Source organism: Nilaparvata lugens, chromosome X, assembly GCF_014356525.2.
Source record: "Nilaparvata lugens isolate BPH chromosome X, ASM1435652v1, whole genome shotgun sequence".
Classification (NCBI taxonomy): Eukaryota; Metazoa; Arthropoda; class Insecta; order Hemiptera; family Delphacidae; genus Nilaparvata; species Nilaparvata lugens.
The window spans coordinates 69754207-69780815 of NC_052518.1; the positions used below are offsets into that span (position 1 = coordinate 69754207).

The 26609-nt window shown below is 32.2% G+C and overlaps 1 protein-coding gene across 1 annotated transcript in view; it reads left to right on the forward strand.

The window, feature by feature from the left end:
- The window catches only part of LOC111056142 (trehalase), a 258221-nt gene extending 254603 nt beyond the window's left edge, over positions 1-3618 (forward strand). Inside the window, 1 exon segment of the mRNA XM_039441525.1 lies at positions 2655-3618. Within this exon segment, the coding sequence (XP_039297459.1) occupies positions 2655-2805 (151 nt within the window). The 3' untranslated portion in view covers positions 2806-3618.
- The last annotated feature ends 22991 nt before the right edge of the window (positions 3619-26609 follow it).

A 26609-nucleotide genomic window follows, 5' to 3' on the forward strand; every position in this document is an offset into this window, starting at 1 on the left:
CCTGATAAATACTTTCTAATTGAAATAAAATAACTTCTGGAAAAATAATGAATGGATAAATACTAATATTGAAATATTGTTGACCAAGAACTCAGTACAACGACAATTCATTCAACTAATTCTGTACTGATAAAATTATAATCTTTTTTTTTGGATTGATAATCAATTTCATCAACTAACCATAAATTGACTGAAATAAATACTTCAATTTCCATGTATTTAATTGATAGAGTTATATAAATCTACAGTGTAGGTCATATCTAAATTCACAAAGAGTTCGATTGTTGTTGGCAAGAAACATGTTATTGAACCTAGAAATCATTGTTATTTTAATAAAAGATGGGATAAGTTAAATAAATTCCCTTTCAGGGGGAGTTTTGACAACCCACAAAACTCATTTTTCATTTGAAGAAATATCGAAAAGGTGCATAGGACCTTTTTTTGTAAAAATATCAACACCTTTATCCAAAGCCATATTAACTGCATGCGTATTCATATTGCCGAAAGAGCATTGATAAAATTGTAGACGTTTATTTAGCACTTTGTCTCAAAAACTGTTCTAGCTGAAAAATGAATAATCCATGCCACGTGTAGGCCTATACATTGCATCAGGAAAACGAAGTTTCAAAATGATGTTTTTTCTAAACAGATGTTTTTGAGATAATTTCTTTGATGCAGCTGTTTCACATTCACCATATTATTATACAAAGTTTGTGAAAATGAAAATATTTATTATATGCAAAACAATACTATTATAATATTAATAATGATAATAATATTATTATTAAAAATATTTATCAATTATCAAAACAATATTATTGAGGTTAAATGGAATCAGGTAGAAAGCAATAATAGAACAGCTGTTTTTTTTTTAATTTCTATCATATGATTTGAATGTGAATTATTCGCCGTATGAAATCGTATGTCCCATAAATAGAATTTGAACATTAATTATGGAAAATCTAGAAGGAAAATTGAAATTTGGGCTTCGAGGTGCAAGAGATTGATATTTTTAGATTCTATGTGGAAAATTTGGAGATCTAAATCATACCCATTTTTCCGGTATGCAATCCACAAGTTGACATGTTTTGATGCGAACAAACGAACAAACACAACCCTACTCTCTCTTATTATATAGATTACTTGTGTAATGAGATTTTCAAGTTCAGTCATCCCCATCCCTGAAAACCCTTTGGCAGAATCTTGAAACTCTCTCCACCCAATCTCTCTCGACTGTAGCTGATAATCTAGAACCTCTGTTATAACATATCTAAACGTTTTCTGTTCATTTGTTCTCGAAAAAGCGGGAAACGCAAAGAACGCTGGAAAAACGCCAATTAGTGTGGTTCAGTTGTACCAAATTATAAACTTTTCTCTCATTCACTTCTCATAAAACTGAGAAAAATCAGAAAAACGCCGATTTTGGGCTTATCTTGTTCGGCGAAATTTTCAAGTCCTCCTAAAACAAAATTAGTATTATTATTATTAGAATAGATATTCATGTGATATATTTAAATAGAAGAAGTTTTTCACTAATGATTTTTGAAAATCAATTTCGTAAGGAATATTTAGTTCTTAAAGATACGGTATACAGTAGACGATATGGCATCGATTTGAATGTAGCTAGAATTTACCTTATGTCATTTTTTATTTTTGTTTCCCTTTCTTACAGTACGTAACGTAGCTGATAAATGAATAAACATAATGTTATCTAGGGCCAGAAATATTCAATGAATATAATATTTGATAGTTGGATATTATTGAATCATAAATATAATAAATCTATAAACTTTTACCTTCATCAGACCCGTTTTTTGAATACGGTAATAGTCGTTCAAGTCTTACGCTTTTTATTAATTCCTTTACCAGTCGATGACAATCAAGTTTTACGTTTTTTAAGGCTTTGGCCTTACGTCTGGTAGATATTATGTGTATCTATCGAAATTGTAACACTTATAAATCAAAGAATGTTCCTTACCAACCCAAGCAGCCTATTTATTGAAAATGTAACATTCATTAATTCAAATGTAGGTCTATGTCCAAGCAATAACCTAGGTATTATTTTACACCTATGAATCCAATTATGTTCAGTACCAACCCAAGCAACCTATTTATTGAAATTGTAATGTTCATAAATTCAAATGTAGGTCTATGTCCAAGCAATAACCTAGATATTATTTAAAGGTTTGCTTAACATCACTTTATATTAATGCAAAACGTTTTTTCCCAGGTACTTACATTGAAGTCTAATTATATTTTTAAAGTCCAACTTTATAAAAAATGTATCAATAATTCAAACCACCTCAAGGATTGCTTATAAGGTCAATTCATTTGTGAAAACATGTTTTTCTTTTTTATTACGTAACCCACATTTAATATATTTGAGCTTATCTGTAGAATAAATGGATTGTAGAATTTACAAAATTAATTTAGGTGTTTACATTGAAATTTCAAATCAATGTACCCTTTTCAATAAATATTCTATTTGTCATAAAATACCATTGATTTATAATTGTTGTGTAAATACAGGTAGCCCTCAACAACAAAGTGTTTATTTACAGTATCCAATATTCCCATATTCAAATGACATTTCATTTTCGTTTGCCTTACAGAATTTTATGAATGTAACTTACCTATTGTAATTTTATTTTCAGATTACTGATGTACAGAAGGAGGTGTGAATACAGTTCTGTGAGGGCTGCTTCAGCTGGCAGACGGCCAACACCTGATAATAGGAAAAAACTGCTCAAGAATCGCATTGGCACCAATTATATGGAATTGAAGGATCTAAAACCATGTGACTAGAATAATAATATCGATTCTAATACTCTATACCACCTGGACTACAACATTACGTTAACGAACTAACTTACATTATAATCATACAAAGAAAAATACACAGATAAAAAGTTGAATACTGTTCTACCTCTCTTCAAAGTTTTAAAAGTTGCCTCATAGTCTTCCTTATATTGCCGTTATAGATTAGAGGTTTTCCTCAAATATGAGAGTCAATATCCGTTTATAAAATGCATAAAGTATTTAAAATCAACTCATGATAAGTGTAAGACTTTAACCCGAAGTTCCTTCAACACAAAGCTTTACTCTTGTTATCAGATAGTATTAAATTCTCCATTATTAAATAGAAGTGATGCTTTTCTATGCACGTAATTATATAGTTATTGGAGAGCTGAAAAATTATAATTCCTCACTAGTTATGCTTTGTGATCGAATTAAAAATAGATAATTATTTTAGCCCATGATAACATTTTCTACTTTTGATAATTGTTATATTTTTATTAGCATTGACAATGACAGTATAATTTTGAGGTTACTCTCACATTGTTTACAATAGTTTTAATTTATTGAAAATTATTAATAAAATAAAATATATTTTTTGAATTGATTAATAAAATATTTGACTATATTGTACTTGACTAATTATACTTGACTAGTAAATTTTTGGTTATCAAAATACGGTACCGGTAGCGGCTGATTTCGAATGAAATTCATATCAGCAATTAATCAAAACAACAATAAAGATTATCTTTTAACGTATATTCAGGCTGTCTGCTCCAAATAATGTTAGTATATCAATAATTATTAAATTATTTGAAACTGACAACATTCTGTTTCATTTCACCTAATCCCAATCAGCAAAATCAACTTGAATCGAAATCAAAACAAGCTCGTTTTGTCAAACGTGAGGGCTTGATTCAAGATTTCATTCGCATGCGTTTTGCTCGAAATGAATTAAATTCAAGAGCCCGTTTATACATCGTTCAAGCCAGTTTCAAGCTCGAAATGCAGGCTCTAATCAGGCTGGTGCTGCGAGCTAAAATCAAGGTCGCGTTGTGAGCTCGATTCAGGCCCGAGATGCACGGTCGAATCAGGATTGAGATGCAGTCTTGACTCAGGCTTGAAACGCATGCTGGATGCAATCCCCCCATTCAAGGCCACCTGGCACACCTTTCACGAAATTCAAGCTCGATTCTATTGTGATACAAGATCAATTAGAGTCAGATTCAAGCTGGATGTTTAGAGTGAATCAATCCTGATTCAAGGCCAGTGCAATCCAATATCAATGCTTAATCATAATTCAAATTTCATCCAGAATTTGAAATAAATCTGAAATTCTTATTATTCATGATTCAATTATTCTTCCAAACTAATGCTCCAATCTTACTATTGCCTTAATACTCTATTTCTATACTCAGTGGACATCCATACATTCTATATAATTATAGATGAAATCTATATATAATATATAGATTATATAATATATATATATATATATATATAATATATATATATATATATAGACTATATAATATATATTATATAGATTGCATCTATATATAGAATGTATGGATGTCCACTGAGTATAGAAATAGAGTATTAAGGCAATAGTAAGATTGGAGCATTAGTTTGGAAGAATAATTGAATCATGAATAATAAGAATTACAGATTTATTTCAAATTCTGGATGAAATTTGAATTATGATTAAGCATTTATATTGGATTGCACTGAATCAGATTATTAATATATATTTTATATTTTTAATATTATTCAAATTGAAATATTCTTTAAAATTCTCCTGTGAATGGCAAATTACTTATCCATTCTCTCCTGTCAGGGCAGTCTATAAACTGTCTCTGTAGCTGTATTGATTGAGTCGAGATCGACCTCTGCTAACCAATAACAGCTTGCAGACTGTCCTGAGAGGGAGCAGTGCATGAGTCACTCGCCATTCGATGAATTAATTAAATCAAATCTGCTCTAGTTCAACAGCCCTCTATGCTTGCAACACCTCAAATGGAATACAGTTCATATACATCTGAGTAACACATCAATTATTACTTTGAATATCTATTAAAATATTAAATATTATATATATTAATATCTATATTAGTTTATTTTCTTTAAAGCTTAACTTCAGAGTATATCTATATGAGCGAAAAATGTAAATAGGAAATTATTTTATTATTTTCAATAAAATGCAATGATTTTTATTAAATATTACAAAAATTGAACTTTCAATTTATAAATAATTATATATTTTTACTTTGAACTGCTATCGTCCTCGATTTGAGCTTCATGAGGCATAGTCTCTCTGCTCTTGGTCCTGTAAAATATGAAATGTACAGTTTAGTGGGATAACTTAATGGGTTATTATGAGTAAAATATAAAATTTCTCGGTAATCAATTCTCAGAATGCTGATTATGTAGCTTAAAAACTTTTATAAGTTGGAGACTGATATACATACTGTAACTTTCAGGATAAGTTATTGGTCGAATACTCTACCTTTTGACATACATAAATGAATTTCAACCCCTCATAAGTGGTTGACTTAGACCTTCATAAGGACATCTCATTTATATTTATGACAGTTTGGCACACTGTCAAACGAGAGAATAAAGGGGAGCATTTCGGGAGCATCTTTTGAAATGAAATGTAAAAATCTGGTGTGGCGCACTCACACAACTTTCCTTGCCATTATGAAAATTGATCACCTGACGCTATTGTTCCCGCGCATCTCAAGTCTACTATTCAGTGATTTGAGCCAGCTGGTGACAGGGTAATAACGCTGGAGACACACATGAGGTCTGCTATCTCTTCATAGTGAATGATTTAATAGAATCAACAATAATTTGCAATTGAATAATCACATTTTCTCGAATTTAAAGCTTATTTTCAATTTTAGGTGAAAATGTTACTGAACATTAATTGTAGAGATTTTCATGCTCAATCTACTCCACTTAAATTTTTTTGTTTCAATTGTATCTGAAGCCTGATAATTGGGATTCTATCTGCATTGATGGGGCGGAGCTCCTGAAATTTTTACAGATATGGGACTTGTGACAGTTGATAGAGCTTATCAATGACTATTTTAGGTATGAATTTGATCAAAATCGTTGGAGCGGTTTCCGAGAAAATCACGAAAAACCTTATAGTGAAAGGACCTTAAGTTCCAAATGTCAAGTCATTCCGTTAATTGGGAGATGAGATATCGTGTACACAGACGCACATACACTCATACACACACACACACACCACACACACACACACACACACACACACACACACACACACACACACACACACACACACACACACACACACACAGACCAATACCCAGTTTTTTGGACTCAGGGGACCTTCAAACGTATAGAAATTTAGAAATTGGGGTACCTTAATTTTTTTCGGAAAGCAATACTTTCCTTACCTATGGTAATAGGGCAAGGAAAGTAAAAAGTACCAAACAGATTACTAAATAAATAATCAGTTTTTCAATGTGTTTCGTTATTCATAAAAAAAGTGTTGTTTTAAGTTTTATTACTTTTATCAATCATTTCTATAAAAACTAAAACTTCAATCAGCCGCCATTTTTGATAAAAGTATCATAGAACATTTTTATTGATGTCGTCATTCTTGTTTTAAAAAGGCCTTTAAAATTATGTACCACACAATGGGTGTTTACATTTTAAATATTTGAGTTACAAACCCTCATTTCTTCAAAAACTAAAACTTCAATCGGCCGCCATTTTTGATACAATTATCATAGAACATTATTATTGATGTCATCTTTCTTGTTTTAAGAAGACCTTTTAAATGATTAACCACACAATGAGTGTTTACATTTCAAATATCCCAGTTACAACCCCCAAGTAAACCCGTTATGTGGGGTTGGAACTCGGTTGTACATTAAAAGGTAGAGTATTCTATCAATAACTTATCCTGAAAGTTACAGAATTATATCTACAACAGTCTCCAAATTATTGAAGGGTTCCCATACATATGACTCACTCTGTATATGTGCATATGTATCATTGAATTTCAAAGGTTGTTGAAAAACTGTGTTTGAAGGAGGTTCCGTCTTTGGATAGCAGTGATTGGACATTGGTTGCAAAAAGGCAAACATGTAGAAGAAATTTGAAAAGAGTATTGGGAGCAAGCGGTGAAGTGTACGAAACGATGAGTTCTTCTTTGATTCAAGTAACTGATTTGCAATTTCTCCACATGTATTGGGACTACTAATTTATGATTATTCCATACTTTCATAAAAGAAAGCCTTTTTGACATGATTGTTTTATTCACAAATAAGTTTATTGAATGAACTATTTTCATTTCACAAGATATTGGACAATTCAATTTTCTATCTGTAAGTCAAATATTTTCTTGGATTTTTATTTTTATACTTTGAAAACATGATCAATAATAATAATTTACTAATGATGAATTTTGTGTACGTATATGTATGTCATTGACCTTTGATGATACTGCTATTTCCTTATAATTGAAAAAAAATTGGTTGGTTCAGGTGGTTAACACTCAAGAATAGTTTAATAGTAGGTTGCCTTGATCACATAAGACGCGTGGAGAACGCAGCCTGCTATGGTGTGACGTCATGCTGCGACCTCTCGCCCTGGCTTAACATGCATTCAAATGTAAAAATGCCAACTTTGAGCCCTCATAGCAAATCAACCATCAACTTTACATAGAAGTGATTGACATCAAAATGTTCAGCATTTTATCCCCTTTGAAACAATATCAAACTAATTTCCAGTAAAAATCCTATAAATGTTACCGGCGAGTCTAAAACAAATCGTTTGAACACACAATTTGATTTGATGATACCATTTCAAATACGTTTTTGTACTTTCTATTACTTTTTTCTGCATCGTTTTAGTTCTTTCTCTTAAGCAGATTCTATTCTCAATTAGAAATTTTATCATTATGAAGGTCTGTGGAAAGAGCTGTAAGGTAGTTGAATGAATTCATGAATAATTAATGTTATATTATTTGAAGTTATAATCTATTCTTGCTTTACACAAGTGTTTTTTGCATTCATAAGTATCCCATGGACTTTGAAATAAAAAATATCATACTACCGTGAATAATATATGGTATTTTCTTTGTAAATTTGTGTCCCATGAAAATAATCAATAAAATATACTAATAATCGTCAATAATAATGATAATATTGCACTGAGCAGAAACAAAAACACAATACAAGAGCAACGTGTTGGCACTACGCTTTCCAGTAGACAACTGAAATAATTATTAGTAACCAGACAGTTCAATGTTCTAAAAATAACTTTTGTAACCATTGTGAACAGTTCTATGATTTCGCTAAATTGGTTCTAGGTATATGTCAATTAATAAAGTCTTAAACAAATACCTATCATTAATACAAATGCTTGCAACTAGCAAGCGGGCGACGATACTATCAATTTTCACAAACGATTGTCAAATAAGAAACAATTATTCTTAAATATTATTATACAACCAGCATAAAATTAAATAGGTTTGCTTCATTTTGTCATATTATTGTTTAAAATAAGTCCAAAACAAATAAGTTACCAGCCTTTTCACAAATATGAATCGGTTTTACCGATTGAATATAGTGATAGATTCAAGGACTTTCTACACTTTTCGAAATGAATTAATGTTTTCAAAATACACTTTGATTTGGAGCTTGTTTCTTTCTGAATTGAATAGCATATTCATATTTTTTATCAATAGAGCGGTTTTTATGTGAGGAAGTGATATTTGACGCGGTGTTTTGTATGTAATTCTAATGGGAAGCCGGCGTTTGCCAGCCGAGAAGTCGGAGTTTGACGTAGGCTCATGCCATCTCATCCGCGTATGTAAACGCGATCGAGGCAACCTGCTATACACTATCCTTGGTTTACACTCACCATTCTATATAAAGACCGAGTGGCACATATATGTGTCACGAGTGAAAACCCCTGAAATTTGAAAAACTTAAGGAATTTAACGATCTTCCAGAGTAATTCAAATTACTGTTAAGGAAATATTCATTTCAACAGGTGATATGATTTGGAATATGTGAAGTATCCTGTATTAATTGACTGGTATATATGAAGTAAACCTAATTTTTATAGGGAGGAGTTGATTAGTCATGTGGCACATATATGTGCCACCCAGGAGCGAATGTGCTATTCCTTTATAGTCGAATATATGACATTTTTGGTTATGTAAATATGGATGTTACTTATTTTTATTGTATGTTAATTTTTATATGTTAGCAAGGTTAGCGTTTTAGGCCATATTTACACTGCACTGTAGTAGATAGCTGTATTTGTTTTTCAAACCATACCTGTAGGTATGTCAATAAAAACAGAAATTCAAGTACCCATTTTAAAATTGGCATATTTCTTTTTAGAAATAAAAATATAAGAATAATATTATTTTTATTTTTATTAGATTTCTATTTTTAAGTATTATTCAAAAGTAGCCCTAAAGAAAAAAGACTATAGGTATGTTTTTTTCCCAGTAATGCATTCACACTAACTCGCTCAAAGTTGCAACCATATTAGTCCAGTCAATATAGACATGAAAAAGAGGGCCTGCTAGCAATTTATATTTTATTTCTGATTTTTATACCTATATTTTTTTAAACATCAATGAAAATTAAAATTGAACTTTCATCAGTAAAATTATAAAAAACATTTTGGGACATGTTATTCATTATCAAAATTTGGGAATAAAATAGTTTTGGGTGAAGCCTGCTATTCTTTCCAAATTATATTTATATGATTTGTGATTGTATCCACAAAAGGATAAATAAATTCAGAACCAACCAATATTTTCATGATAAATAATTGTCTTGTTCTATATAGATACAGAGTGGCCCAAAAACCTTGTATTTTTGATTAAATGGATATTTTCAGAATTTTTTTTTAAATAGTTCAACAATACTATGAAGAATCTATCCTCTAAATCTCAAGGATTTATCTTTTACCGAAATTTAAATGTTCTGTCCCAAAAATTTATACTTTAGGCTCTCATATCTCAAAAAGTAATGATTGGAAAAAAATGTTTTCCTGAGAATACCTTTTCATTTTGATAGCTTGATGATATACAAACCGAAAAACTTTAAAAAATGTCACCACTATAAATTTTATTTTTAGTCTTTGCACAACCTTAAACCGACTCTAGCCGCAGTTCACACTTCTGCCAGTTCACTCATTCGTCAAACTTCTTGTAACATATCCAACATTAAAACTGTACCTTAGAACAAGAATCAATAATTCTAAAATTTGAAATTTTGAGACAAGAGCATTTAAAAAATTGAATTATTGTTTCTTGTACTAAGGAATTCCTTCCTTCTTCTAGAGTGCAAATCTTCAAAGAAACAAAAAAATTTTGACTCATAATCTCAATATTTGGACTAATTTTTAATCAATAATTCTAATTTTGTAATTTACTGTTAAGGGCAAATTCCTGTTCGTAATAGGTTAATTTAAATAGATGACTAAATAATATTATTTGTTACGTGGGGCATAAGATACATTCAATCTTTAGAAGCATTCACATTCATTTAATACTAACATATAAATCATTGATAGAAACTATGTAACTTAGTTCTGCAGCTGCACTTCTGACTCAATTTTTCTTGTGACTCAAGACTCCAATATGGTTCTTTGGAAATTACTAGGTTATACTAATTTGCAGCTTGTTTTACAATAAATTTTTGCTTCATATGAAATTAAAAATCTGAGCCTATTCAATGATAAAGTTATCATTTTAAAATCTTAAAACTGCTTCAGTAATTCTTGAATATATTGTAGGGAAGTTTGGTTGTAAAGGTTGTTTATGAAGTTGTTTTTGAGGTTGTAAAGTAAGTTGTTTATGAATTGTAAAAGAATTGATTCTTGAAGGAAATAGTAGAGTGCAACTTACTAAAAATGGTTACCATCAGATGTAGAAAGGAGTTTTAAATCTATATTCGTCTAGAATATTCGTCTGTCATGGTGGATTTTAGTATATGCGTCTGCAGTTCTATTCCCACCTTTGCCTGAAATCAAATGAAACATTAAATGTATGAAAGCAATTTTCTAATTAAACGGAATTTTATAAGTGATAGTAAATAATATAACAATAAACCAATACAAGAGAGTATTCAAGGGCCTTACATAGTACTGAACTAATTATCAAATTGCAGCCTATCAATAAGAATAATTGATGCTATTTACAGTTTATTACAAGAGGTAATTTTACAAGAGGTTGATTTGATACGGTACTAGTCATATTGGAGTAAATAAGGTTTTATCTAATCATAGTACTGTATTCAAAAAATTAATTAGGTTAAATGTAACTATAGTCCCTAATATATATGCCTATAAATAACTACCTAATATTATTAGTGGGTAGGCCTATTCTGGTATTAGCTTTATTATTGTAAAATTTTACAATAGCTCCTTATATCTTAAACATTCATAATATTAAATCAATTTATTATGATATTACTGAATCATATAATCACTAGTTTAAAATCTATTACCTGAATCATAAAATTGAAACCACTTACTTAATAGTTTTTCTATAAGTTTGAGGTTAATTAACAGTTTGGGGTTTGAAAATGAAAAACATTCAACTTATACACACTAAACAGTAATTATTATTGTTGTATCAGGGTTATTAATAGGGCCTAAAATAATTATTTACCATAGTGCTTTAAAAAAAAAACATGAATGCTTTACAAATTTGTCTGGGGAACGCTTTACCATTACTAGCAAATCCGTAGTAGGCTAAACAACTTTGTTTAGTAACTTCTGTACGTATCAATAAATATCCTGGACATAAATTAATGATCTTACCTTCATTCAAGACTTTCAGCAATCAAAAATAAGCAGGATAGACAATAAACCATGACTTGATGATGCGATTAAACAAACAATGAAACAACAGACTAATCTCGAGATCTTGAGACTTCACGTTCAATTCAAACTAAAACTGAAGAAAACAGGAAATCTTTTTAATGGCTGCCGCTCAAGCGCAGCTTGAAAAAATGATATAACTTTCTCAATTTTGGATGGAAACATTTGAAATTCTAGGACAATGTTTATAACATGAACAGAATCGTTAAGGATTTTTTTCAAAATTTTCCATCATCAATTACCAATTATTAAAAATTTTAAACGTTAGTAGCCCGTCAACCATCTAAACGAGACACTTTTTGTCTGACGGGATTTTTGCATGGAGAAGAAGTGCTGGAAATCTACTTCTGTAGCCGAATGAGTAATAAAAGACTGCTTTTTTAAACATTTTTGGGAAACTTAGAAATCGGTCAAATTTTTCCCCTATGGATTAAAATTAGCGCAAAAGGTCTATTATATCATCAACAGTGCGTTGTAGACGATTTTCGCAAAAGACAAAGAGTGTTTGAAATTCAATTCTGCATTCGAACTATTGATTAGAAATACAATTTTTCGTCTTTTTTGGGAAACTTGAACATCTGGCAAATTTATTCAAAGTCCCTCTGGATTTAGCACGAAAGGTCAATTATATCGTTAACAGTGGATTGTAGACGATTTTCGCAAAAGACAAAAAGTATTTGAATTGCAATTCTGCACCCGAATTGATCAACAAAAAGCTTAAAGTGAGACTTTTTGGAAAACTCAAAAAAAATTTTAGTCTTAATTTATTTGTGTAAAACATTTTCTTTATCTCGATAACGGTGAGTTGGAGACGATTTTTGAAGAAGATAGAAAAGGGGTTGGAATTCAATTCCACTTAGGAATTATTGGTCAGAAAGCCTAAATTGAGACATTTTCAGGGATTAAGTTACACAGGTAAGGGAGGAGGAGACACCTTCTGAAAAAAATGTTTGATTTTCACTTTTAACATTTTCACTTAGGTAGTAGCCTACCAACCTTTCTAACGTTTATTTTAGTAAACATATTCAACGTTTATCAAACGTTGTTTTTATAACGTTTATCAGCAATATACATTCTAGACGTTTATTAAATGTTTATAGAGTGAGTAAACGTTTATTTTAGTAAACTTTTCTAACGTTTATTAAACATTGTTTTCATAACGTTTATCGAATTTATACATTTTAAACATTTATTAAACGTTTTTTAAACTTTTTGTGCTGTGTGGCATGAACACTACAGGTTGATCTCCTCTCCCCTGTATTAGAGGAGATTTTGGAAGTGACAATGAGAAATAGACAATGTAAAATAGGCTACTCCAGGATTGTTCAACACTCACAATAGAAACAAAATTCAAGGGAATGCATAGCAAGCTATATTCAAGATCAATTCAAATCGGCTTTAACTGACAAGGGGTATTCAAGGCAGAGTCAAGACTTGTTTGACCCATGCAATAAAAGCTAAATTCGAACGAATACATAGCATGCCATTTTCAATTTAGATTCCAAACAAGTTTGTTAGCCTTCAAAAACAAGAGTATGCTGCTTTCGATTCTAGTATGGAAATTCAAGGGGACTTCGAGTTGAATGTCAAGCAAGATCGTTTTCAGCTGGATTCAACTTCAGCCTTGATTGACAAGTGAAGGCTGCTTCTAATTCAAGCCTTGAATCAATCCTTACTGCTGACTAGGATGTGGAGAAATTCCACAGCATCTCTGTGTCTGATGTAAACAGTAAATGAACATATTTTGTTTAAAAATCTGTACAGGATACTCATGTTCTCAAAGTGCCATGCATACGGAAGTGTTCTTCTAATGTGTAACCTATTCATTGGACTTGAATGATTTTTCAAGTCTTATAATGAGATAGCAAGTAAGATATTAATGTTATCTCTTTTCTGTATAGGGCTACTTGTAATATAAATATAAAGAAAATAAAAATCTCAGTACCCTTTTTTTGAAATATTTTATCACTACTTGTTTCGGACATTTATGCCATTTTCAAGTGATCAATGGTTTTGAAAATGGCATAAATGTCCGAAACATGTAGTGATAAAATATTTCAAAAAAAGGGTACTGAGATTTTTATTCTCTTTATATTTATAAGATAATGTTAATATATATATATATATAATATATATATATATATATATATATATATATATATATATATATATATATATATATAATATATATATATATATATGTCTCGTATTAGGCATGCATTGATATGTGTTCAATTTATATTTATTTATTTATTCATTCATATTTATTCGAAACCATTGTTCCTAATATAAATTCACAATTTGATCAAAACGAAGTGTTGCCTGTACAGGTAGCTTGGTTATAGTTCTAGCTATGTACTCATAAAACAATAGGTATATATTAATTTGACAATGGGTTTCATTGGGAATCTATTCGAATTGTAAAAAATATTTTTCTGTCGCTTCAAAGTATTTGTCCACCATCTTGGAAATGTCATAATGAATCCAACTTGAATTTTTTAGATGAGAAGGTTGTCATGTGATACATGATTTCGATACGGAAGAGAAAATGAATGGCTTTACGTTAACAGCACATCGATATAAGATTACCGTATCTTCTGTAACTTTATAGAAGAATGTGAATTTTCAATTAATAATCTGTACTAGGAATAATCCATTTTTATCTTTGCTCAAGGTTACAAATAATGTTGTCCATTTGTAAAACAATGAAGCTGCTTCAAATGGTGTCTGAAAAATTATTTTACATTACCGTGATGAATTTCACTGCCTTTAAATGAATCAAATATGTACTTTCAATTATTTTACGATAGTGATTCCTTTTACTACGCTACTTAACTATTGAACATCATCTGTCATGCTCTTGCGATAATTATGTCATTTAAAAGCCTTTATAAAATGTATTTTTGTAAATAAAAATCGCTCAATCAATTACGTATTTTTGTTCATTCAGTACTTCAAAGAAGTAATTGACTACTAATTGACCATAATCTGCCTTATTTTTGCAATATGATGAAGGAATAGCAATATGATATTTCAAAGCTCTATAATGCCATGCTACTAAATTTATCCTAATAGGTTTGATAGCTTTCACCCATCACCTAAGGAAAGTTATCGGTTCCAAATATGCTAATATCTTGATGAATCATGAATGGATCTAATGTCTATGAATAATAACTCCAGTTCAGAGCAAATCAAATTTTAATTTTTATAAAACTTTGGGCAATTTACACGAAAATTTACTGAACAAAACCATTTTGACACTTAAACATAGAATCTTACAAGCTAAATGACTGTCAATGAAGACATCTCCCTACCTACTACTTTACTCAATTTTACTATCTCACTAGGATTGACTTTTTCAACAATAGTAACTAGGCATTCATTATCTGAAACTTGAAATAATTGATCTTGTATCTCAACACTACCGGGTGATTACAAATGAAATAGACAGTTTGAATAGCTTGTAGAGAATTTATTATTTAAAAGTTTAGATCATTACTTACATGATTACATAGAAGAATTCTTGAAGTTTTTATTGAAAATTCACAGATGTTCAATGTGTGCACCATTTGCAACACGACAGATATCAACACGGTAGTCAAATTCTGACTACACACGACTAAGCATCTCATGGTCAACTGTAGCAAGAGCATTTGTGATTCGTTGTTTAAGATCATCGATATCAACAGGAAGTGGTGGAACAAAAACTCTGTCTTTTACATAGCCCCACAAGAAAAAGTCTCAGGGCGTTAGGTCCGGACTACGAGGTGGCCATGGCTGAAACACAACGTTTTACTCACTTGCACGGCCGATCCATCGTCTAGGAAGATGTTCATCCAGATACCCTCTGACGTCTGAGTACCAGTGAGGCGGAGCTCCATCTTGTACAAAAATGAAGTTACAACTATCTTCATGGAGTTGAGGCATTAACCATTCGGTTAACATGTCCAGATAAATTCTTCCGGTTACTGATGGTTCTTGGAAGAAGAAAGGCCCGTAAACCTTTTCACAAGATAAAGCGCAAAACACGTTCACTTTAGGAGAATCGCGTATATGCTGTACAGTCTCTCTTGGGTTTTCTGTCCCCCATACTCGTACATTATGTCTGTTAACTTTTCCACTAATGTGGAAAGTGCATTCATCACTGAAAATTAGGCGATTGAACAATGTGTCGTCATTTTCAAGACAATGTTGCATCTCTTGACAAAAATTTTTACGTACAACTTTATCATTGTTATTTAAACTTTGTACTAACTGCAATTTATAAGGTGTAATTTTCAAACGTTTCTGCAGAATTTTCCACACAGTAGGTTGAGGAATTTGCAATTCTAAACTCGCTGATCTAGTCGATTTTCCTGGACTTCGTACAAAAACATCACGAACACTATCAATTTTTTCTTCTGTAACAGAAGGTCTTCCAGTACTCTTCTTCTTACACACACATCCACTGCTTTCAAAACGTTCATACCAGTCATAAATTGATTGCCTTGTTGGTGGTGGTTTACCGTATTTTGTTCTGAAATGACGCTGCACAACAGTACCAGAGTTTGTTTTGGCTAATTCAAGAACACAATAAGCTTTCTCCACTTGAGTAGCGGCCATATTGCTAAACTAGACTGGCTGTTGTAACACGGAGCAGCCAAAAAATAGCAAGCAACAGTTATACCAACATAAACTTTAAGAAATTCCCTACAAACCTATATCACTTACTATGTTGAAATACACCAGTTTAATTTTGTACAGGCTATTGAAGTTGTCTATTTAATTTGTAATCACCCGGTACTATCATTCTGCTTCAATTTGCTTTCATCTTCATGATTATCAATCAATGTTTCATGTGTATCTTTTAATAGAAGGTTTACACGAAAATTTACTGAACAAAACCATTTTGACACTTAAACATAAAAGCTGGAATACTTATCTATTCATATTTGGCTCATTTGTTGGCTACAGGCTTTCCAAAATTACACAAAACATTGAACACAAATTTAGAACACAATAAAATTATTCAGATCTCAAATTAAAACATTTTAAATTTCAAATTTATAGAAAAATTTCAAGAGAGCTATAAAACACTTCTAGAAGCCAGCAGCCATCTTTTCATGAGAGAGACTAAGAAGCCTTTCCGGTGAAGCCAAGACATGTCATCATTGCCAACCTCCAGAATTATAAATTTGCAACTATTACAATTTATTATTCTCAATAAAACTTTATTTTAAAACTATTTTAAATTTATTTACCCTTTAGGTTGTTCAGAATTATCTGTTAATTCAGAAATAGAACTCTGCCACAGTAGGATGTTCAACACAAATGCATCTGATAAATTCCCGGTTAAAATTTAGTCCGCATATTGATTACACTGATATTTACTATCAAGTTTTTAATATTTTGAAATATTGAATTGAAGATTCGATTTTAATTGAGGAAAAATGTAATATTACAAATACCCCCCTCTTGACATAAAAAATGTTACTGTTTGAGAATTAAAAAAAATTTACATTACATTGTAATAGCCTGAATTAAATTTAAGTTTTTTAAGATTTGAGAACAGGAACAATTATTTCTACAAAAACATTACATGTCATCTATAATTGAAAATTATCATAAAAATTCATCAGTAGCATTTGTTATATATTTCCAAACAATATTTCAAAATATAGAATATCAAAATAATTTTTGATATAGCTTTATAATTCAAGGAAATTATCTCTCAGGAAATTTAATATATTTAAAGAATAGTTATTGAAATTTTACATAAGTTTAGTAGATAGAAAATTTAAATGTTATTGCATAAAAATTTAGTATGTTAAACAGAATTTTTTTTAATGAATTGATGAATTGGAACATTTAATTTTCATATAAATTGCAACAAATCAAAAAATGTCCATTTCTTTCACTGTTGACACGGTTGATTTTTTATTGATGTGAATTTTGAAAACAGTCCGTTAAGGCACTCAGTATGAATTTCAGTTAAGTGTGACTCCAGTGTTGAGCTGATCTGAATACACGTAGTGTTGGGCTGATCTGGATACACGTAGTGTTGGGCTGATCTGGATACAAGTAGTGTTGGGCTGATATGGATACACGAGACATCTGTTAGCATGGCCTCATGCTTGTAGTCGACTGATGCATACCAAGCTCGATACAGGTGACATCTGTTAGCATTGCATCTTGCTTGTAGTAGACGGGTGCATGCCAAGCTCACTCAAAGTCACGTAAATTTTGTATCATACATACAGTGCACATTTCAGGCTTGAAATGACAATGTAACTTGTTTTTTGGAAAAGAGATAGACGCTGCATACAAGATTAATTTAGGTGAGGATTAACTTAGGTAGGGTTTGGTTTTTTTTTTATATTTTCAGCTTTCAAGGTTTAGAGTTCAGCATACAGGATTAATTTAGGTATTTTTTGTTTTGAATCAGTTTCTTTCGTGACTGTTATTTGAGTTTAAAGTTGCAAACTTGGACATGGATGGCAATTACCTCCAGGTAATGAAGTAGTGCAGAAGCTTGAGTTGCATACTCAGCAATAGGCGTAGTCATTGACGTTGACATTGGCGTAGGCATTGGCGTAGCATTGGCATCGGCAAATCATTAATGAGTCACACCAGTTCGAAAATCACCCAAATGTTCTTAAAACTCTTCATGGCATTCACTTGTGTTGTAGATTTCAAGATTCACACGATAATTATTTTGAAGTTAACGTCCATGCTGTACCTGTTATTTTAATATGCTTATAAACTAAAAAGGAAAATTTGATTAGGCTACCAATACAATCTAATGCACATGAAAATTATTCACAAGTATGTAATCAGTATAAAAATGAAATTTATTGTTACCATCCTATTATACAGTCAGCAATAATTTATAAATTTTGAAGTTTCCGTAAACTCAATAGAGACATCAATTACAAAAATGTTAATATAGTAATAATCTCATGTTCATTTATTCACTGTTCAAATAATAAAATTTAATCCATTCTTAAAAATTTAGAACATAATCAAATACAAGTTACATAAATGTCATAACACTCTGTATCATTATCAAAATTGCAAAAAACATCAGATCATCACAACAAAATTAATTTCAATACATACTTCAACATATTCAGACAATTGGTCTTCCACTGAAAATCATTTCATAATACAATATATCTGCATTTCATTATCATTCAGTATAACATTTCAAATATAGTATTCCACATTCATAATTTATAATTGAGTACAATATTTCAAATTTGATTTATGTTCCATTTAGGATTTCATAGTTAGTAATGTAGACAGATTTATAAAATTTTCATTTAAATTTTGTTCAAATAATTTATAAAAAGCAAATTATTTAATATCATTAATCATCGTTTGTTGGATACTATAGTTTATTTCGACTTTTCAATGTTCTAACAACAAACTACATTTCATGACAAAACTTTACTACTAATCATTAAACAAGAAATCATTTCAAACATCAATAATATTTTGCTTCAATGGCAATCAATATTCATAAGTAATCATCTTGCATCTATGGCAATCAACATTATTGATCATCATTTTGCATCTTTGGCAATCAACATAATTATTCAACACAAAAAATGTTATCTCATTACTGCCTCTCTAAGTTATAACCTTGTTATTCCTTCTTTAGGCAATAATGGTTTTCCATCTCAAAAAACAATCATATACCAGCAAAATTCTGATCATCAAACCCCGCTAAAAATTCTACATACACTCCAGCATCCATTTCAAACGATAATAATTAATCATATCAAAGTATAAAAAAAAAAACAGTTTTTAAAATTTAGAAAAAAGGCATCAATTACAAAAACTTTAGAGGAAATTCAAACTTTAACTCATTTCAATTAGTAAAATTTCAACATTTTTTAAATTGAACCATTTATTTTTCAAATAATTTCTGAATTTGAAGACTGTATGATAATTACAAACCATTTCAATAATACAAAGAAAATCAAGATAGATAATGGGTAAATAAGTTCCCTAAAAAAAATAATACAAATAAGAGAAAAGGAAAAATGGGTAAATAAGTTCCCCAAAAAATACAAATAAGAGAAAAGGAAAATTGGGTAAATAAATTCCCTAAGTAATTCAAGGGAGAGAATGATTGATAATGGATAATAAGTTCCCTTAAACAACACTCACAAAATTGATACACTTCACATAAGTGATACATGATGAAAAAATATGTCACAAGCACACAATTCTTTACACTACAGTAGATAGATTTTAGAAAAGTTAAGTTTTATCAACAATTTAAAGATTAGAAAAAATAAGCTACAATTTCAACTTCTAATATTATTTCAGAAGCATACTTTGAATTTACAAATTCAAATGACTATGGACAAGATTGGTTAAGATATGCAGAATAGAAGAAATTTACTGAATACTACACAAAGACAGGAAAGAATCGAAATTTGAAAAGATTTAGGGCCAAGAAAATAGGCTACAGGAAAGAAAAAAGATACAATTATGGACTTCTACCATACGTAGTATTGACGGTCATTGCTATTATGAATCCCGGCATGACACAGGATTCCTATTCATAACATAGTGCCGGGGAATACCCTTTCATCATGTGATTCACTTTCATCATATCAATAAACAACTTGAAACAACCTTTGAATACTAACACATCAATGGTGACTTTGTGCTTTGTTTTCTTCAAGAACATGATTCTATTCATGGGTTCATTTGTTTCAACCAAGCCATTTTGCTTACAAAAGTCAGTCATGTTCACTAGATAATGCATTGCATACACCTTTTCAATTTTCAGTTGAATTCATCAACTTGATTCAAAGCAAGATTAATTTTGTTTACATTGTTCCTAACCTCTACAGAAATCTGTCTCATGTAAACATCCACTTTGTTTATAGTTTTCCTAACCTTCAATGTAGCAATATTACTTTCTTTACTGTTGACTTTCAATGAAGACAACTTCCTACCTACTACTTTACTCAATTCTACTATCTCACTAGGATTGACTTTTTCAACAATAGTAACTAGGCATTCATTATCTGAAACTTGAAATAATTGATCTTGTATCTCAACACTACCATCATTCTGCTTCAATTTGCTTTCATCTTCATGATTATCGATCAATGTTTCATGTGTATCTTTTAATAGAAGGTTTACACGAAAATTTACTGAACAAAACCATTTTGACACTTAAACATAAAAGCTGGAATACTTATCTATTCATATTTGGCTCATTTGTTGGCTACAGGCTTTCCAAATTACACAAAACATTAAACACAAATTTAGAACACAATAAAATTATTCAGATCTCAAATTAAAACATTTTAAATTTCAAATTTATAGAAAAATTTCAAGAGAGCTATAAAACACTTCTAGAAGCCAGCAGCCATCTTTCCATGAGAGAGACTAAGAAGCCTTTCCGGTGAAGCCAAGACACGTCATCATTGCCAACCTCCAGAATCATAAATTTGCAACTATTACAATTTATTATTCTCAATAAAACTATTTTGAAACTATTTTAAATTTATTTACCCTTTAGGTTGTTTAGAATTATCTTTCAATTCAGAAATAGAACTCTGCCACAGTAAGATGTTCAACACGAATGCATCTGATTAATTACCGGTTAAAATTTAGTCCGCATATCGATTACACTGATATTTGCTATCAAGTTTTTAATATTTTGAAATATCGAATTGAAGATTCGATTTTAATCGAGAAAAAATGTAATATTACAATAAATAAAAATAGTAGGGAGGAATAATATGAGTCTTCTGAACCATTTGGTATGTCTGTGTGTGTGTGTGGGTGGAATGACTATATGTTGAATATGTATGGTGTGAGTATGTGTTTAAACAGGGTATAAAATGTGGGGACAATCAAGTTAGTATAAACAATACAATGAAGAGGGGTGTGTACTATACAGGGAGACTCCATATTGTCAAAGCCCATTTTTATCACTTAATCATGTGAAAATGTATTGGAAAACAGTTACCCCATTTCTTTAATGGCTGAATCCTAGTTTTCATTACAACATATTTAACACAATAACATGACTAGAGATGGAATATCGGGAACTATAGTGTGTTTTAATTTACTTCGTACTTGGAGGGATACGGTGAGTAGCAAAAAGGTGGGATGCAGCTGCCGCGGTGTTGCCGTATTTACACAGTCATTCATGAGTGAGAATAATGAGTACTCTCTTATAAGCCTACAGACGGGGAAAGAAGAGGCGGTCAGTAGGTACTTTCCATCAAATCAATTTTGGGTACAAGAAAACTCTATAATAATGATGATGGTTCCTTGATCCATTCCGAGCTGCGATGTATTAAAACACTTTTTCTCTATGTATTTAACACGACATGCAGTCAAAAGATAAATTTTGACTGCATGTCGTGTTAAATACATAGAGAAAAAGTGTGTCTGTGACGAAGAATTAACTGATTTACAAAACACAAAGGGACACAATATGAGCCTACATAGTCGACATTACTTATTTTGACCTTAATGAGTATAAATAATATTCATAGCTGAAGTAGGCCTATACGTCTGTGAGACGTCTTAATAAGACATCTCACATAATATGTGAGTATTTCCCTTCAACAACGTAATGAAGAGATTAATAAGTAATAGTTTGTGAGTCAAGAGATGAAATTTAATAAAAAAAATGCATTTGCTAATGCTAATTAAGTAAGTAATGCTAAGTAATGAGCAATAAGCACTTCTTTATTCCGTGCTTCTATGAAACTTACTATAAAAACTAGTGAGACCCTGGGCTGAAGTACTCGCTCGTGAGCTATATCATTCTGATTTTAAAATCTGCAGCTTGTTGGCTATTCTGAGAAAGATTTTTAAAAACCTATAGAAAATGTTTTGCAGAAATTACACAATTGTTGTGGAGAAGTACACAACATGCAAAGTTCACGTGTTTGACTTCGTAGAACAGTTCCTTGGCCGATTTTAGAATAAGGAGGTGTTTTAGCTGGCTGAACACTAGAGTGACCTCTCTTTCTCCTAGCTTCTCCACTTTCCATCACGGATAAATATATTGAATACACAATAAAATGATTGTACACTTTAAAAATTTTAGTTGTAACTTATATTTAAAAAAACACACTCACGCACACTGTACAATCAAAAGACACACTCACAACTCTATAAATCTAATAATAGTGATTATTTTACGCAGAACACTGACCATACGCAATACAAACGCAGAGCAAACCTTCTCTGGCGAAGTTATGGTTCAGAATGCACGTGTGCGATACTGTGCGTGTGGGTGAAACAATCTGGCATCTATGCCTGTTGCCATGACTACCGCGTGGTTCTATTCCCGTTCCAATTGGCTGAACTGGTTTGTCAGCTCCCACCAACGTTAGTTCGCCCCTGCAGGCGAAGTATGAAGTAGTTTTAAACAAACTATAGTAGTAGGCCTAATGGAAACGGTCTACAGCATTATATGCGATGGCTAGACAAGAACGATGTGCGATGTGCCATGTGCCGCATGACAAGCTGTTTCCTGTTTCTAAGCGTCCAGTCTCAGTCTTCCCTCCAACTATCATCACTTTTTCTGATAGACTTATGTTTTAAAAAATACTTTCTTCGCCCTCTATTCCATTTGTATCTGATTTGATCTCATTTCTTATCTCCGTATCACGTTGACTGACTCTCTCTTCTATTAACTCTTACATTTGTTCATTCATCTTCCTATAAGAATCTTGCAATTCTTCCACTGCCTTGTCTAACCATAGACCCATTCTATTCTCTCCCTCTTTTGATTTCTTCCCTGACTCTCTCACTTGAATACTTAGTCTCTCTTCTACTTCAGCTATTTTCTTGTCCACTCTCTCATCTACTCTATTTACTAGGTGTGTCAACCATCATCCTTCCAATCCAATCCCTCTTATCCAATTGACTCGCTATTCTCGAATCAATGTTGCCTATTTTCTCCTCCATATCCTCAAATCTCTTGTCCATTTGCTTTTTTATACCCCCTATTTCCTTTTCCATATCCCCTATTTCCTCTTTCACATCCCATATTTTCTCTACCATTTTCTCTTGCATTTTCCGCAGTTTGGCTAATACTACTGCAAGGTCTGTGTCCCCCTTTATTACTGATCCTTTTTCCTTTCCTTGTTGAATATCTCTTGTAAGATCATCATTCCTATCTTCGGTTCCCTCTACATTACTTTCACTAGCCTCATTACCCTCACTGACACTGTCTACATTACCCTCACTCGCCTCAGTAGTCATAGTGAAACCAGATAATGGCTCACTATCACTATCTCCTTCTCCTCATTCCCGTCTTTCTTCTCTGAGTAGATTTTTGCCCACACCTTCTTCTATCAGAATTCTCTGGGCCGGCTAGACTCAGTTGGCATCTGAGGTGGGCCGCAGTAGGGGACGGGAGGCTTGGTGGGGCGTCCATCAACCTCCCTCGTTCGAGTCGGGGGTTGGAACAGGGTCTTGAGCACCTTGGAGAAATGCTTCCCTCTATTAGGTAAGAGGGGACGTGCTTTCGCACTGCCTAACAGGGTTGGGCGTGGAGTAAGAGGAACAGGAACGATCTGGTGTCTGCCATGAGTGGGGTCTCTGATACGGGAGGAACGTTCCCGATTGCCACTAGATGTCCTCCTGCTATTAGGATCTGAAATAGCAGGGTTTAAGATCCTCGGAACTGGTTGCTGTAGTTGGTCATCGGGTCCCTAACCTCGGGCACCGGCTATTTCCTGTGGCCAGGATCGTGTCACGAGGTCGAGAAAGGCCTTCTCAAGCCTTACTCGAGGTCCTCTTGCTATTCTAGGAGGAAATAGCAAGGTACGAGAGCCCTTGCACCGGGCGTCGCTACTGGTCACCGGGTCCCCAACCTCAGGCACTGGCTATTTCCTGCGGCCAGGATCACGTCTCGAGGTCGAGAAAGGCCTTCCCAAGCCTTACTCGAGGTCCTCTTGGTATTCTAGGACGAAATAGCAAGGGATGGGAGCCCTTGCACCGGGCTTCACCTCTGGTCACCGGGTCCCTAACCTCGGGCACCGGCTACTAACCGCGGCCAGGATCGTAATTTATTATAGGACTCACTCGGGCACTGGCTATTTCCTGGGGCCAGGATCGTGTCTAAGAGTCGTGAAAGGCCTTCCCAAGCCGTACTCGAGGTCCTCTTGCTGTTCAAGGACGAATAGCAAGGTATGAGAGCCGGGCGTCACTACTGGTAACTTCAGTAGTTTCTTACTAATAGTATTTTTCATTCTCTGTCTTATTAATAGATATAGTAATAATAATAAGAATATAGTATGAAATAAATTAATTCCATATTTAATCAAGAATTGATCAACCATTTCCTTTTCATTCACAACAGAAGTTGGCAAAGTAAATTTATTCATTGTAAATCCACGTTTATTATATCAATCTAAATTTACTCAGTGAAGTTCAAATATCTATTGAAACTTCTATTTTTATCAAATAACTAGAACGATTAATAAATAGAATTACTTTACTTCAACAATAAATTTGAATAATCTAAACCTTTTTAAACGTTCTCAACAATTTGAACGTGTCAGACCATTGTGATAGATTCAGATCACTCCTTTCCAGAACCAAATTCCGTTTCAACCATTTTCTGTAATAAACTTCGTAATTTGTCTTCTCATCGCTATTTTTCACGTTAAACAGATATTGTACAGGCCGAAATGGATGTTGAATTGGCGAGCTGCTTTGTGGAATATATGTAAACATCGCATCTTGCGGCAGTTGCTCTTGGCCTGGGCCATGACAGGGCACGACCAACATTAATCCATTTCGCATTATTTTTTGCCCGATTGTTATAATTGAAATATAGTATATTTCGCACCTAGAGCAGAAAATGAGATTTTTCCAGCTCGAAATCGGTTTTCAAGTCCGAGGCCGTAGGCCGAGGACTAGAAAAGATTGAGAGCTGGAAAAACATTTTTGCCCTTGGTGCGAACGATATTTTTCGCCACACTACAGGTATTGCTGACAAAATAAATAAAGAATACAAAATAAAGAATACTCATTAAGCTATCGTACCTATCTCTTGATTTTAGTGGTAGAAGATTTGCATTCAGGATTTCAGATTCTTTTAAAATTTCACTTGGAATACCACAGTCATCTTCAAGCATTTTTAAAAATTCGGAATGCACTAATCAACAATAAATAATTGAATAAAACTGATTGCGAAGCGAATTAGTTTGATTCGAAACTTGAACTGGAATCATGGCAACTTCAGCTGATGATGAAAGTGGACACTCGCCCGATCTAGTGGATGACTTATTAACTACTTCCATGAGCGGCTGGAAAGAGACAACTTTCTGGCCTAGACCAGAAAAGAAACCCTTTTCTGACGTCGTCTGCAAACAAGGTCTTTCAGATCTACGTAGGGACTGGAAAACAGCTGCTTTCTGTGCAGTGTGGCGAAAATTATTTTTTCCGGCTATTGGTGGAGCGGAGTTGGGGACGGAGAGAGTCTGAAAGCCGTTGTCAGGGTTTGATGCGCAAGTGAAATTATCATGAAGATAAGACTGGATTTTGTTCGAGTCAGATAACCGCTATCTCCTTATCATTCAACAGCAATAACTTTAAATTTTTCTGCTTTCCAATCTACAGGATATAGTACCTATTGTAATTATTATCGGCCAGTACAGAATTTTCTCAGCCGGTAATAAAAAAAATAAACAGTATCATAATAATTAACATCTAAATATCAATAATTGCTGATAAAATATTGATACAAAGTATAACAATCTTTCAATATAATAATTATCATTTAATTATTAAAACAATCCACTCTGGCCGTTTATAATCATTATCGGATTAATTCAAGTATTAAAGTTGGTGTCTATTTGTAACTGGATTAGTGTTGCATGGGCAATAGCTAACATTAGCTATTACATAGTAGTTCACCATATTAACTTTTTTCATTTTAT